The sequence below is a fragment of the Nansenia antarctica genome (genome assembly GCF_963989245.1).
Source record: "Nansenia antarctica genome assembly, chromosome: 6".
NCBI classification, from domain to species: domain Eukaryota; kingdom Metazoa; phylum Chordata; class Actinopteri; order Argentiniformes; family Microstomatidae; genus Nansenia; species Nansenia antarctica.
The window spans coordinates 6962660-6977822 of NC_137676.1; the positions used below are offsets into that span (position 1 = coordinate 6962660).

Below are 15163 nucleotides of genomic sequence, written 5' to 3' on the forward strand. Positions count from 1 at the left end.
ACGACGGCAAGGCCTGCGGGGAGCTGAAGAAGGAGAAGGGCATCCACCGTCTAGAGGCCATGCTGTTCGCCCTGGACCGCATCAACAACGACCATGAGCTGCTGCCCAACATCACGCTGGGGGCCCGCATCCTGGACACCTGCTCCCGGGACACGCACGCCCTGGAGCAGTCGCTCACCTTCGTCCAGGCGCTGATCGAGAAAGACGGGACGGACATCAAGTGCCTGAGCGGAGGGCCGCCCATCATCACCAAGCCCGAGAGGGTGGTGGGCGTCATCGGGGCCTCCGCCAGCTCCGTGTCCATCATGGTGGCCAACATCCTGCGCCTCTTCAGGGTAAGTGCCCTCTTCATCACTGGCTGATAGGGGGGGATGAGGGCTGTTGACGGTGGTGTGGCTGTGCTAGTGGCAGAGAACTATGACTGAGATGTTTGACACTGTGTGTTTACTGTTGGCTGAATCGTAGTGTTGTTGTGATTTGATAATGGGAGGAATTAGTAGGAGGTTAGTAGGTGGTTTTTCCAGGTAAAAGCATTTGTTAAAATGTTATCGTAAGAGGTGAGAGGTATCATGGCGGGTCGTAAAGTGATAATAACATGATAGTAAGGTAAAGGCTTCAGAAATTATGACAGCATATGCTGTTTCTGGCTTGAGTGTGTATTACTGTGCTGAAGTAGGCTTGACGGCAAACTGTGAAAATGCTGATTATGCATTAAACCTTCATTTATTTTTTCCATTTGCTAGTGCCTGCTGTATTATTTACTTTTGCCTTACAGATTATTTTGGCATCCTATTATAATATGTAGATAAAACCAAGCAAAACCTATTCCCACATTTTCTATATCAGGCTCTTCACACTGTGGCTACGGTCTGTTTCTGTACATAGCTCGGGGCACATCAATAAACAATCATTTCAAGGCTGCTCTCCTTTTTCGTGTGAATATACGGCACAAACAAGGGTTTCTAAAGGGTTTATGGGTACAGTAGTTGCTAGAGACAACTTGTGTTAATACGCAGTCTATAAATCAGTTATAAACATATTGTCCATTGGATTCGCCTCAGATGACGTGGTCTGCAAATCAAAGATGTGTTTTCGACTGTTCAGAGAGGCTCATCATTACTCCATAGGCATGCCCTCTAATGATGTTAATTGGCTAAGACTTTGTGGTGATGGTGTAGTCTAATTAAATCAGGGAAGCCATGCATGTGACCATGTGAGTTCGTTCAACAAGTGTCATAAGATCGTTAAATGAGCCTCTGCACTATGTGCTATCCCAGGAAAGCAAACATGTGGGATTATACAAACAAAACCGCAGCAGAGATTGACAGGACATGACAGGCAGACTAATGAACAAACACACGCACACGCACGCGCGCATGCTTTTATTTATGGTATTTGTGTATATATCAGTTTCATCAAACACAAAAGACAGTAAACAAATGCTTCACTGTCCCATTACACATGCAGGGCACTAATATATGTGTTGATACGTGATCAATTGAAGCCTGTTTGAGAAAGATTTGTTTGTGCTATCATACCTTTATACCGTGCCCTGTGGTATCTATATTTAGTTTGCTGTGGGCATGAGAGATAAGAGATAATGCTGGGGGGAAAAAGCGTGGAACATAAGCCGGTGTCTTTACTGTATGATCAGTGGACTTATCTGGCAAGCACATACCTTATCAGGCCATCTCAGTGGTTGGCATGGCATGTAATCCCCCCTCCTTCACAAAGTGGTGGGTTCTGTTCCACGGGTTCAGCCCCGAATGAAAGCCCCGCTTCCTGCCACGGCAACTGGGACCCACCTCGCCGCGGCAACCGTGTTCTATGCGCTCTGATAAGTACCTCTTTGAGCCCCTGAGCAAATACCATTTGAATTTCAAAAAACCCAGAGAAAGAAAAAAAAATCTCCCTTAACTTAAAAGTGAACAAGAGCCATTGGGAGAGAGACACTCCGCCGGAGTAGCTGGCAAGTCCTCTGCGCTTGCTTTGAGGGTGTGATGACTAGAGAGCCGGGGCTGTGTGTGCTCGCTGACTGGTGGTGGTGGGGGGGGGGCGCTCACCTCTGTCATTAGCTCCATGTAGGGAGCTCCCTCTCTTCATTAGGGAACAAGGGTGGCGTTACCGCACAGAAAGACCCTCCGCGTGTTCCTAATGATTGCTAGGGACTTGAACTCAACAATCTTTTCATCTTCACCACCTCCTACAGTATGTGGGTGAGCGAGGAGTGAGCCCGGCTGTACGTGGTGTTTCTTGAGGAGGGTGTTGAGCGAGTGATGTGAGGTGAGAGGGATCATTAAAGACCGGTGGTTATCTTCTTCTACTTGGAGAACAGGGATGATGGCGCCATATACCGGTTCTGTGTCCAGGTCACATTCACACAGCTATGAGCAGGAGCTGTGCTCTGAGTAATTGTGGATTTAGGCTACTTCTTGTACAGGGTGAGTGAACAGTATTCCAGTATGTTCCATTAGGCCTAACAGCTTGTGGGATCCGCCTCATCGTAGTGGCATTTTCAACATTATTTCAACATTACATTACACATCAGCAAAACACAAACATCCCCTTTTTTCGGCCATGGCCAAGCCCTTATAAGGGTTGTGGGCCATACTGTGTGACACTGTCAGGTACTTAACTGTTGTTGTTGCTAAGCTTCTTTCTTTTCCAAGCCTTTTCCATATCCTTCTCACAGACTTAGAGACTAGCGGCTAAGGGCAAAGTGTTTACTCAGCGTTCTAGAAGCTGGCAGGATCTCGTCCATATTGTGCTGCATGAATATTTCACTACAGGTTTACGTAATATCCGCGTGGGGATTGGGTTGGGAAAACTCCTTCCCTGGCCTGCGCACACTCCTTCATGCTGGCCCCCATGGTCCTTCCCAGTCATTGGTCCTCGTCAGGTGGGCCTTTTTAACCACCACATAAGCAAGAGCAAAGTGGGCCAGCCTATTGTAGGGGCTAATTAGCGCAGGCCTGGTTAGGAGGCTATTCCCACTGTGTCTGATTAGCCACTCAAGACCAGCATGGTTGTAATTAGCTTTGTGATTGTGTTCCTGACAGAGGCATGGCTCATATACTGTAGGCTCCTCCTCTGTCTGTCTCAAGAAAAACAGCAGTTAAAGCGCTGTAAGAATGCAATACAGGATGCTTAACAGTATAATGAAAATACAACAACACAGTAAAAAATTAACAAAAATGCAATTACAATATAGCAATACAGTAAAAAAAAAAAAAAAAATGCTAATGAAAATACAACAATACAATTAAAATACAATACAGTAAAAAATAAACAACAATACAGTTAGTACAATACAAATAAACTAAGAGACCGCTAGGCTAAAAGGGTATGTCTTACGATATCTTTTAAAGGTGTTAAAAAGGCCTAGTGGTGGAGCGACCGCGGTTGACTCGTTGAGACGAGCGTTTGATCGGAGACAAGAGGAGGGGATGCTTCCACCACCTCTACTAACTAACCAACACCACTCTATAAACATGTCGGTGGATGTGTAGAGGGGAGAGGATACTTGAGAAGAAGAGAGAGATATAAGAGAGGATAGGAGAGAGGTAGAGAGAGAGAGAGAGAGAGAGGAGGGAGCTGAAGGGAGAGGATAGGAGAGAGGTAGAGAGAGAGGAGGGAGGTGAAGGGAGAGGGTAGGAGAGAGGTAGAGAGAGAGAGAGAGAGGAGGGAGGTGAAGGGAGAGGGTAGGAGAGAGGTAGAGAGAGAGAGAGAGAGGAGGGAGGTGAAGGGAGAGGGTAGGAGAGAGGTAGAGAGAGAGAGAGGAGGGAGGTGAAGGGAGAGGGTAGGAGAGAGGTAGAGAAAGAGAGAGAGGAGGGAGGTGAGGAGAGCTGAGGGGAGAGAGGTAGAGAGAGAGAGAGAGAGAGGAGGGAGGTGAAGGGAGAGGATAGGAGAGAGGTAGAGAGAGAGAGAGAGGAGGGAGGTGAAGGGAGAGGATAGGAGAGAGGTAGAGAGAGAGAGAGAGGAGGGAGGTGAAGGGAGAGGGTAGGAGAGTGGTAGAGAGAGAGAGAGAGAGAGGAGGGAGCTGAAGGGAGAGGGTAGGAGAGAGGTAGAGAGAGAGAGATAGGAGGGAGGTGAAGGGAGAGGATAGGAGAGAGGTAGAGAGAGAGAGAGGAGGGAGGTGAGGAGAGCTGAGGGGAGAGAGGTAGAGAGAGATAGGAGGGAGGTGAAGGGAGAGGGTAGGAGAGAGGTAGAGAAAGAGAGAGGAGGGAGGTGAGGAGAGAGAGGTAGAGAGAGAGAGAGGAGGGAGGTGAAGGGAGAGGGTAGGAGAGAGGTAGAGAAAGAGAGAGGAGGGAGGTGAGGAGAGAGAGGTAGAGAGAGAGAGAGGAGGGAGGTGAGGGGAGCTGAGGGGAGAGAGGTAGAGAGAGATAGGAGGGAGGTGAAGGGAGAGGGTAGGAGAGTGGTAGAGAGAGAGGGAGAGAGAGAGAGAGGTAGAGAGAGAGAGAGAGGAGGGAGGTGAAGGGAGAGGGTAGGAGAGTGGTAGAGAGAGAGAGAGAGGAGGGAGCGGAGGGGAGGTGAGGGGAGAGAGGTAGAGAGAGATAGGAGGGAGGTGAAGGGAGAGGGTAGGAGAGAGGTAGAGAGAGAGAGAGGTAGAGAGAGAGAGGAGGGAGCGGAGGGGAGGTGAAGGGAGAGGGTAGGAGAGAGGTAGAGAGAGAGAGAGAGAGAGGAGGGAGCGGAGGGGAGGGGAGGGGGGATAACGGGAAAGGAGAAGGCAGAGCTTTTAGGGGCAGGAAATGGCGGGTTAACGAACTGTCTGTTTGTGCGTCTGTGAGGAGGAAGAGAGACCTTGTGGCCTTGCGGCCGCCTCGCTTTTACCCTCATTAGAAACAGAGAGGAGGGCCTCAGGTGCTGCTGTGCTCCCCCTCTCCTCTCCAAATCTCAGCATGTCGAGACAGCTCTCTTGCTGTATTACCACAGGAAACCTCACTTATGTTATAGTTCCTCTATCTTACATGAGAATGGATCAATTTACTAAATGTGATGGGGAAAGATTCCGGTTTGGATTTACCTTTACTTCCAGGATGGAAACTTTTTTTTACTGTTTTTTTTTTTACTCCTCTATGAGAGTGTTAGGACATCGTTATTAGGGTGTATATCTATGTTCGAACCTTGATCATGTGATTCCCAACAATGCAATTGACTCATGTAGCTTAGTCTTACTGTCTTACTTACTGCAACAGGGGACTGAATGAAGATTTTTGCCAGTGAATAGTATCCACCTATGTACTGTAACCTAGGTTGGAAAGCCTGCAGAAATCTTTTGCAGAAAGTAGCTACAAATGAATGATGCCTCGTAACATGTCAAACCAACCGAGCTCCAAAAAACCCCAGTTTTTCTCCTTCAGATTTTCTTCAATTTTCTTCAATGTTGCAAGCTAGTAAGGCAACAACTCGCTGCAAAATAGTAACTACCCGATCGGGAAAAAAAAGATGACGCACATTACAACAAGCAACCTGTTCTCAAGGCAGGTTGAGAACAACGCGATTTGGAGGTATACGGCTAATCAGGACCAACCACCTATGTTACACACACAGCACTTCATTGCTGCCTGGCAATGGCTCCCTTAATCACCCTGGGACAGGCCCTCTTTCTCCCCTCAAGGTGTGCCCCATCACCTTCACGGAGCCTCAGGACCGGAGCTGTGTGGTAATTGAGCAGAGAGAGAGGAGGTGAGAGAGGGCTTGGGCAGTGGAATTGATTCTGACTAAGTGGACTCCCATTCTGCACTAAGTGTAATTTGGTGAAGCCACACTACATCAGATCACTGAAGCCGCCCTATTCCCCTATACAGCATACCTACCCATCCATGCTCAATAAATCCTATCCACTCAGTGGAGTCTCTACTCGCCTGTGACTTTCATAAGCCTGTGCAGCACAAACAGGGGACGCGGCATACTAAGAGAACGGCCCCGAAAGGGGACCTTGCAGCCAGCCAATTGTTTTCTGCAGGTTTTTACAGCCCACTGGTTATTTCCGCGGTACTCTCCGTGCCACTCAACCGGACTTTTACACTTGGGTGGACGTGATCCATGCAGCTGTCTCTCTCAGTGTTGCCACTGCCCCCCCCCCCCCACACACACACACTCGTCGTCGTCCCCCCTCGTCCCCCCTCGTCCCCTCGTCCCCCCGCTTCGTTCACTGCGCTCGGGCCACAGCGGAGGAGCAGTTCCGTTAGTTCGGGATTAGTTCCGACTCAAGTCGCTTAGCCGAACCTGGCCCCGGGCCCCGCCGGTCATTTCCCAGTACAGGGAAGAGGGCCCAGAATCTCGCCTCCCTATTCTTGTTCTTTTTTTTCTCTCTCTCTCCTCTCTCTCTCTCTCTCTCTCTCTCTCTCTCTCTCTCTCTCTCTCTCTCTCTCTCTCTCCTCTCTCTCTCTCCTCTCTCTCTCTCTCCTCTCCTCTCTTTTGCCTCCTAGTATGTGTGTGCCAATCCCTCCGCAGGAAGCTGAAACACCAGCTGGTAATCACCGGGCGTGGTGTCAGAGGAGCAACGCCGCGGTGGTCTCCTCGTGTGCTCTGTGCGCTGTGTCGGAAGACGTCGGGGTTCACTCAAATTAATCTCAGGCATTTAATTAGTGTACGTTTGTGCCAGGTCTAGGAGAAAGAGAGCGAGCAGAGAGAGAGAACAGAGAGCAAAGAGCAGAGAGAGAGAGAGAGAGAGAGTGAGCAGAGTGAACAGAGAGAGAGAGAGTGAGCAGAGTGAACAGAGAGAAAGAGAGAGAGCAGAGAGAAAGAGAGAGAGAGAGAGGTGAAAGGAGAGAGGTAGAGAGAGATAGGAGGGAGGTGAAGAGAGAGAGCTGGCGAGTAAGGGTTTTTGAGTTTTTAAAAACTGGGGGGTTGCATTGACATTCTCCAGGTCTGTTCTGTTGCTGATGAACACCACCATGAGTGGTATAGCCATGCCTACTGATCGGATGGAGGCCGGTGGAGGGAGAAATCATAGGACGGGGCTGAGTATAATGGATGGAACTGAACGAGGCGTAGTATAAAACACATATCAAACGTGTGTCTGGTACCAATTTCTCATCCCATTCCGTCTATTACAATGAGCCCCGGCGTCTCACGATCGTTCCCTCCACCAGTCTTCCAGTCTTCTGTACAAATACAAGGCAAGCCACTAAAACTGTTGTGAAAATAACTACGGTGTTCTAACCCTCTCTGTTGTTGTCTGAAATTGGGTCTTTTCTGAGCTTAGTACCGTGTGTTTTTTCCTCCCCTGAGCTGCTACTACCACCGAAAAAGAAACAAGGAACCTGTACTTTTTCTCTACCTTTTTCCTTGTTTTAATTATGTGCTTGCGACCCCAGCGCTATGAAAATCATGTTTTTAGTGAGTCGAGCAGCACGCCAATTTCAACTGCTAAAACAGCATACATGCTGCATGAATGAATAATGTACAACAACACTGTGTGTTTATGGAGATCCTAACCCACCTAGCCTTTCCCCAGTGAAGTGACTGAATACTCCAGTGTTCCCTGTATGACAGTCGTACTGTTGACATTGCGTTTAGTTCTATTTGTGGCCTCTATTTATATGACTACTTCATCACTTTTTCATGGAGAATGTACACGGAACAACAATGTAATCACTAAAAACACTTGTTTTTGCTCAGATTTCTCACAAGTTGAAATCAGAGATCTAAGACTTTTTCTATGTAGACACAAAAAGGCCTATTTCTCTCAAATTTCGTTCACAGGTTTGTTTACATTTGTGTTAGTGAGCACTTCTCCTTGGCCGAGATGATCCATCCACCTGACAGGTGTGGCCTATCCAGATGCCGATTAGACAGCATGATTATTGCACAGGTGTGCCTTTAGGCTGGTCACAATAGAAGGGCACTCTAAGGCCCTGTCCACACCTATACGTTTTTTGGTAAACGTTTTTCGTATATAAAAATATTACCGTCCACACCAGCATGTTTATAAACAATGTCTGTGTCCACATGCATACGCATGAACGCAATATAAACGCTGGCATTGAGCATTCCACACCAGTAGTCGGCGATATAATATTATCCCCATAGCCCCGCTGGCCAATCAGACGCCTCTGTCTCTCAATGTTCTCGATCATTAACTGTGCATTTATCTGTAAACAGGTTAAAAGTCCAGTTAACAGTGAAAGAACTAGAAGCACTTTGTTCACATCCATTTTCCTCGCTTGTGTAGCCTCGAACACCGTTGCCTGTTGTAAACATAGTAGTTACTGGTGCCAGGATATGACGTTGGAGGGAACAGCAAACAGCTGTAGTGCGCATGATCATAGAAATCTACGTGCATGATGACGTGACGAATACAAAAAGCTCCGTCTATCTCGTCCACACGTCAAAAATATACGGCGAATATACAGCGTTTTTAAACATCTTCACTCTGGCAGGCGTTTTTAGACATCTTCGTTTTCAGAGGGCAAAAACTCGTTTGCGTCTGGACGAACCCCCCAAAACGAATATAAAAATCCACGTTTATCAAAAAAACGTATAATTTTTAATTAATTAATTTTGCCATTTAGCAGACGCTTTTGTCCAAAGCGACTTACAATTACGAATTACAGGGACATTCCCCCTGGAGTAACTGAGGGCTAACTGCCTTACCCAAGGGCACACTAGTAGTGGTGTGGCTTCAGGCGGGATTTGAACTCACAACCTTCCGATCCCAAGTCCAACTCACTATCCACTAGACCACCACCACTACCCCGTATAGGTGTGGACAGGGCCTAAAATGAGCAGTTTTATCTTGAAAAGAGACATTTATTAGGCACTGAACTATGGATTTCACAGATATGCATTTACATTTTTGGTGTCCAGTGTTCCCTCTATGATAGTCATTCTGCATTTAGTTCTATGTGTGGTCCCTATTTCTATCACTTTTTCATGGAGAATGTATTTCGGTCATATTGTTCGTCCATCCACAAATTCACTGGGTTCTTTAGAGGGTCCCAAAACTCTTCTACTCTTGCTTGGTTTGTTCTGGTGTTCTTCAAAACCACAGGTGTCATTTGAGGTCGTGTGTCTCTGCCTGGAGGACCTGTCACAACTGCATCCCAAGTCTCCCCAAATCTCACTAAGCTTAGGTGTTCTACTATCACCCAGTTCAGGCTTTTCCTATAAATCTTTAAACAGGCACGAAAACCCCCCCCAACAGAATCCAGCCGTCAGATCACCGCTATCGCACAGAAAAGAAACAGGGATTAGCGTCTCATAGCCATTTCCTGTCAAGTCCTCCCATCAAAAACAGACTTTTCTGACCTGCTGTCTTGAACCCGTAAACACATTCACCTAGATTTGTATTCCTCAAAAACAGAGGAGCGGTGGGAGGCTGTGGCTCAGGAGGTAGAGCCGGCGTCTAATGATCGCAAGGTCGCAAGGTGGTTCAATCCCCATCTCCTACTCTCCATGTGTCGAGGTGCCCTCCGGGCAAGACACTGAACCCCAAATTGCTCCCAATCAGCAGGCCAGCGCTTTGCATGGTAGCTTCCTGCCATTGGTGTGTGAATACGTGGGTGAACGGGTGAATGAGAGGCCATTGTAAAGAGCTTTGGAATAAGGCGCTATAGAAATGCAGTCCATTTACAGAGTGGTCACAGGACAAGACAAAGCAGACGGCTGTTAGTAGGTGACATACATTTGAATGAATGTAATCGATGGAGGCATGACAGCTATTGATTCTGGGAGAGAAACTGCACAAAAAAAAAATGACAAGTCGCACGTCAAAGTGACAGTACCAGCATGTTGAGATGGCCTGATAAGAGAAAGTAATTCAAAATTCCTCTTATTTAATTTCTGCATGCAATAATACAATGTCTGACTGATGACTGTAATACAAATACATAAGTGCAAAGGAAGGCAGATGCATTGCGATGTTGATATGGTGGTATAGTGAAGTTTGTATATGATCTGAATGGATGTTTTCTGCTCACGGCAGCCCTGCTCCAGCTCATATCCTCGCCTGCAGCAGTGACAGGGAGTGAGTTCAGCGTTCGGCCCCCCTCAGGCTAAGAAGCTTGGACAACATCCAGTTTACATGCACATTGGGCAACATGGTAGCGCCAATGAGTCACCCACCCATCACACAAAGGAATTCTTTCTCTCTCTCTCTCTCTCCTCTCCTCCCTCTCTCAATCTCTCTCTCTCTCTTTTTCCTCTGAGGCAGTTACGATTCACAGATAGAAATAGCCATCAAATGTAAAATAACTGGGACCGAGACTTCAAAAGTGTTTATATTTACTCTGCATGTGCTGCATTAGTGATGTTTCTGACAACAACGATAAGTGTCACACTGTTTTCAATGTGTCATTGTTGCTCTCATAATCATTTCATAAATCTTGAGAATTTTGCAGGGTTTCTAATACAGTATAGTACTGTATGACATATATTATACAGTATATATTGTTCATCAGACAGTAGATTGACATTTCCTTGGTTGTGTTGCAAGGTCCCGTTGCTGACAGCCACATTAACAACATTGTCAAGAAAAACAAACAAATGTAAAGGCCTTACAAACAAGACATGTACCTGTCCATAACAGTTGCACACAAAACACTACAAGCAGAGGAGAATCAATTCTCATTTACAGGCTAATTATCTCCCCCAGACCTCCCTCAGTCAGTAAAAGAGATAAAAATCCTTAACAAATGTTCTCACGGAGAAGAAACTTGCTTGTTTTGTACTTTTTTCCCCCTTCTGTATCCTTAGAATCATTCCTTAGAACAATCAAGCTTTTGAAAATTTCCGCTCAGATTTAGCTCCTGTTTGGGTATTGACCCTTGAGAGTTGAAGCTGTGTTGATAGCATACTTTGTTTCCTGTCATGGTTGCCTTGTCTTTTTCCCTCGGCTTGGTGGAAAAATGGTTCCATATTTTAGTATTGATTTCACACAAGGTAGAGAGGTAACAATGACAGTTAAATTGAGACAAATACACCAACAACATGGTGCTTGTGGGAACACTTTCTAGACTATTTCTGAAGTTTCACCTAGAGAATGCCTCTGTCTCAGACGGAATCTGTAAACGTTCCACAGGAAGCTAACAGGAAGCTAACAATTCACACTTCACTTGATTACAATGCGTCTGCTGAACGTTGTTTTGGAAATGTCAAAGTGAAGCTGTTTTATTATCAAACGTAGACTTTGAGTACTTACTGTACATAAGCTTAAGCTCAAAACAACCATAATGATCCAGTTTGAATAAATAGCTTGCTATTCGCCTTGATGCTCATCAATAAACTGACGTAGCCATGCGAAATATTGATTTGTTAATATTAAACACATTTGTTCAATATTGTTTTGTTAATCCAACTGGCAGAATGGATATAATCACATCGAAAATATAAGCTACCATCCCCCCGTTGGAAGTGTATCTATAGTCATTGAATCATACCACAGCCCTTGCCCAGCTAGAGGGGTTGTAGTCAAGTAATCCCCACTTGAGTGAACCGAAAAAAAAAGATGCTAAACAATTCTTGGAGGCTGCTAGGTCGTCTGTGAAATCGGGTTCCTAGGAAACCTTGCTGTGTGTAGCTCAGTGTGTAGCTCAGAGTTGAGCCTGTGGTGGGCCATGTCCTAAGGTCGGCTTTAGTCAGGGTTTCTCTATGTCTCATCCTCTCACTTGTAGACTGGAACAGTACACTGGAAGAGTACCCTAGAACAGTGAACTGGAACAGTAGACTAGAACAGTATACTAGAACAGTACACTAGAACAGTATACTAGAACAGTAGACTAGAACAATATACTAGAACAGTACACTAGAACAGTATACTAGAACAGTGCACTAGAACAGTATACTAGAACAGTACACTAGAACAGTAGACTAGAACAGTACACTAGAACAGTAGACTAGAACAGTACACTAGAACAGTACACTAGAACAGTATACTAGAACAGTACACTAGAACAGTACACTAGAACAATATACTAGAACAATATACTAGAACAGTACACTAGAACAGTATACTAGAACAGTATACTAGAACAGTACACTAGAACAGTATACTAGAACAGTAGACTAGAACAGTACACTCAGGGTTCGAGTTATAAGCTGAACTCTGTGGGGGTCTCCAAAATAACAGTGTGAAATGTTCTCATGCACGCGCGAATCATGCCCACACAGCGATGGGACTTACAAGTTTTAATTAGCTATAGGCAGTAGCGGATTAAGGTGGTCTGTAGCCCTAGGCTACTCCTTTGTGTGAGGACCCCCCGCCCCCATACACAAGCTTCCCCCCTCCCCAAAATATACAACTCACGAGCACCCTGCACACACACACCACTCATAATGCTTTACCATAAAACACTTAAACACTTTAATAACACAATAACACAACAGTGTTAATAATGCAAAGAATAAAAAAAAGGTTCAGTGCATTCAGTTCTGTCTCTATTGCTCTCCTCTCCCGTTGTCTCTCTGTTACTGTCCTGTTGTCTGTCTCTCTGTTGCTGTCCTGTTGTCTGTCTCTCTGTTGCTGTCCTGTTGTCCGTCTCTCTGTTGCTCCCCTCAGCTCTAAATGAAAGAAATGAATTAGCTAATTAGTTGGCATTTAAACATATAGTTAGGGTTGGGTACAGTTTGGGTTTTATTCGATACCGGTGACAAATCGATACTTTAAAAACGGTACCGGTACAGAAACATCATCCTCATCCTCAAATCCCAACCTATCCTGACGCTACAGCTGCAGGCTACTCATTTCACCACATCAACAGCCCCACATGAAACAACAGCTATAAAAGCAATAGTCACACATGTATCTCGGCCAATAATTTTGTTATTTTTGCTATACAGAAGGAGCGAAAAATACATTAGGTTAGTACACTAGGTTAGTAAAAAGTAAAAGCCACCTTACCTTTACGGAGACAAGATAGACCAAAGTGGTCTGTTTTCAGTAGGCTGAGTGGTCTGTTTTCAGTAGGCTGAGTGGTCTGTTTTCAGTAGGCTGAGTGGTCTGTTTTCAGTAGGCAGCAGAGTCCTCAGTAGTAGCAGCAGTAGTAGTAACAGTAGTAGAAGCAGGGCTAACGTTAGGTGTCATAGCAGGTTTCTTTGATAAAAACCCGACATTTTCTAGGCTTGATGACCCGGTCGGCAGCAGTGGCCTTTTTTTGGGCGGCATGGTAGCTACTGTATGTATATACTCCTGTATAGCTAATTAATGAATGTTTGCTTCTCAATAATAGGCTAGGTGCACGATCTCACTACTTCCTGAAAGGCAACTGGTGTCTCACTCTATTGGTTTAATTGATTAATCAGCTGTGCACTGTGTGTTCCAACGGTTTACCGCACAGCTGATTAATCAACCTTTTGCTGTTGCACAATATTCTACTGCGCCCCATGGTGTCTTGGTGGTGAAGTGCAGGCAGTCAAAGGCATACTGTCATTCACAGGAGATTAATGGTGCGCGTAGTTCTTTTGAAAAACGTGTTTATTTTACAATATTTATAATATAAATTAAATAATATTCATTACATTGACATTTTGATCAAATAATAGTTGTGGTAATGTATTATTAGCGACCCCCACAGATTTTTGATTTTACTGCCTTCATGGGAGCTCAGAGAGCCTCAGACCATCTCTATGGGAGCTCAGCTCCCATTGGCTCCCACATAACTCGAACCCTGAGTACACTAGAACAGTATACCAGAACAGTACACTAGAACAATATACTAGAACAGTATACTAGAACAGTACACTAGAACAGTATACTAGAACAGTATACTAGAACAGTACACTAGAACAGTATACTAGAACAGTACACTAGAACAGTAGACTAGAACAGTACACTAGAACAATATACTAGAACAGTACACTAGAACAGTATACTAGAACAGTACACTAGAACAATATACTAGAACAGTACACTAGAACAGTATACTAGAACAGTACACTAGAACAGTACACTAGAACAGTACACTAGAACAGTGTACTAGAACAGTACACTAGAACAATATACTAGAACAGTACACTAGAACAGCAGATTAGAACAGTACACTAGAACAGTAGACTAGAACAGTACACTAGAACAGTACACTAGAACAGTACACTAGAACAGTAGACTAGAACAGTACATTAGAACAGTACACTAGAACAGTACACTAGAACAGTACACTAGAACAGTACACTAGAACAGTACACTAATACAATATACTAGAACAGTGGACTAGAACAGTATACTAGAACAGTACACTAGAACAGTATACTAGAACAATATACTAGAACAGTAGACTAGAACAGTATACTAGAACAGTACACTAGAACAGTAAACTAGAACAATATACTAGAACAGTAGACTAGAACAGTATACTAGAACAGTACACTAGAACAGTATACTAGAGCAGTACACTAGAACAGTATACTAGAACAGTACACTAGAACAGTATACTAGAACAGTACACTAGAACAGTATACTAGAACAGTACACTAGAACAGTATACTAGAACAGTACACTAGAACAATACACTAGAACAGTATACTAAAACAGTAGACACTAGAACAGTATACTAGAAGTGTACTATAATACCTTTAGTCAGGGTTGCTCTATGTCTCATACTCTCACTTGCTTCCGATACAGGACTCGGCCCTAGCTCTCGTGTTACAAATTCTGTGGTCGTTCTATCATAACAAAAACATTATGATGACTGTTTTATGTACCATAAAGCTGTTCTCTGTCCACACTTAATGTTGACGATAGCTTGTTGATGAAATAAAACGCCTGCGAGGTAAAAAAAAAAAAAAAAGCCATTATGACACTAGAATCTCTAAATGAAAAAACAAAAACTGTATTCAATGATGCACGGCAAGGATCTCAAATCCCCCACTACCGGAGCAGTAGTGGACTTCAGGGCAGCTCTTTCCTGGCCTAGCTAAAGCTTGGGGGCAGCTGTGGCTCTGGAGGTAGAACCGTGCAACCGTCGTCTAATGATCGCAAGGTCGGTGGTTCGACCCCCCGGCTCCTCGTGTCGAAGTGTCCTTGGGCAAGACACTGCACCCCAAATCGCTCCCAATGAGCGGGCCGGCGCCTTGCATGGTAGCTGGCTGCCGTTGGTGTGTGAATGTGTGTGTGAATGGGTGAATGAGAGGCCATTGTAAAGCGCTGTGGAATAAGGCGCTATATAAGTGCAGTCCTTTTACATTCATTTCCATTTACCACTACTTGAGCATAATAAAATAA

The 15163-nt window shown here is 45.0% G+C and overlaps 1 protein-coding gene across 1 annotated transcript in view; it reads left to right on the plus strand.

Moving 5' to 3' along the window:
* Positions 1-239: 239 nt before the first annotated feature.
* LOC308159367 (metabotropic glutamate receptor 4-like) overlaps positions 240-15163 on the plus strand; it is a gene marked incomplete at its 3' end in the record, with an annotated part of 156326 nt that continues 141402 nt past the window's right edge. Inside the window, exon 1 of the mRNA XM_080533140.1 lies at positions 240-335. Within this exon, the coding sequence (XP_080389266.1) occupies positions 306-335 (30 nt within the window). The 5' untranslated portion in view covers positions 240-305. The remainder of the gene's footprint in view (positions 336-15163) is intronic.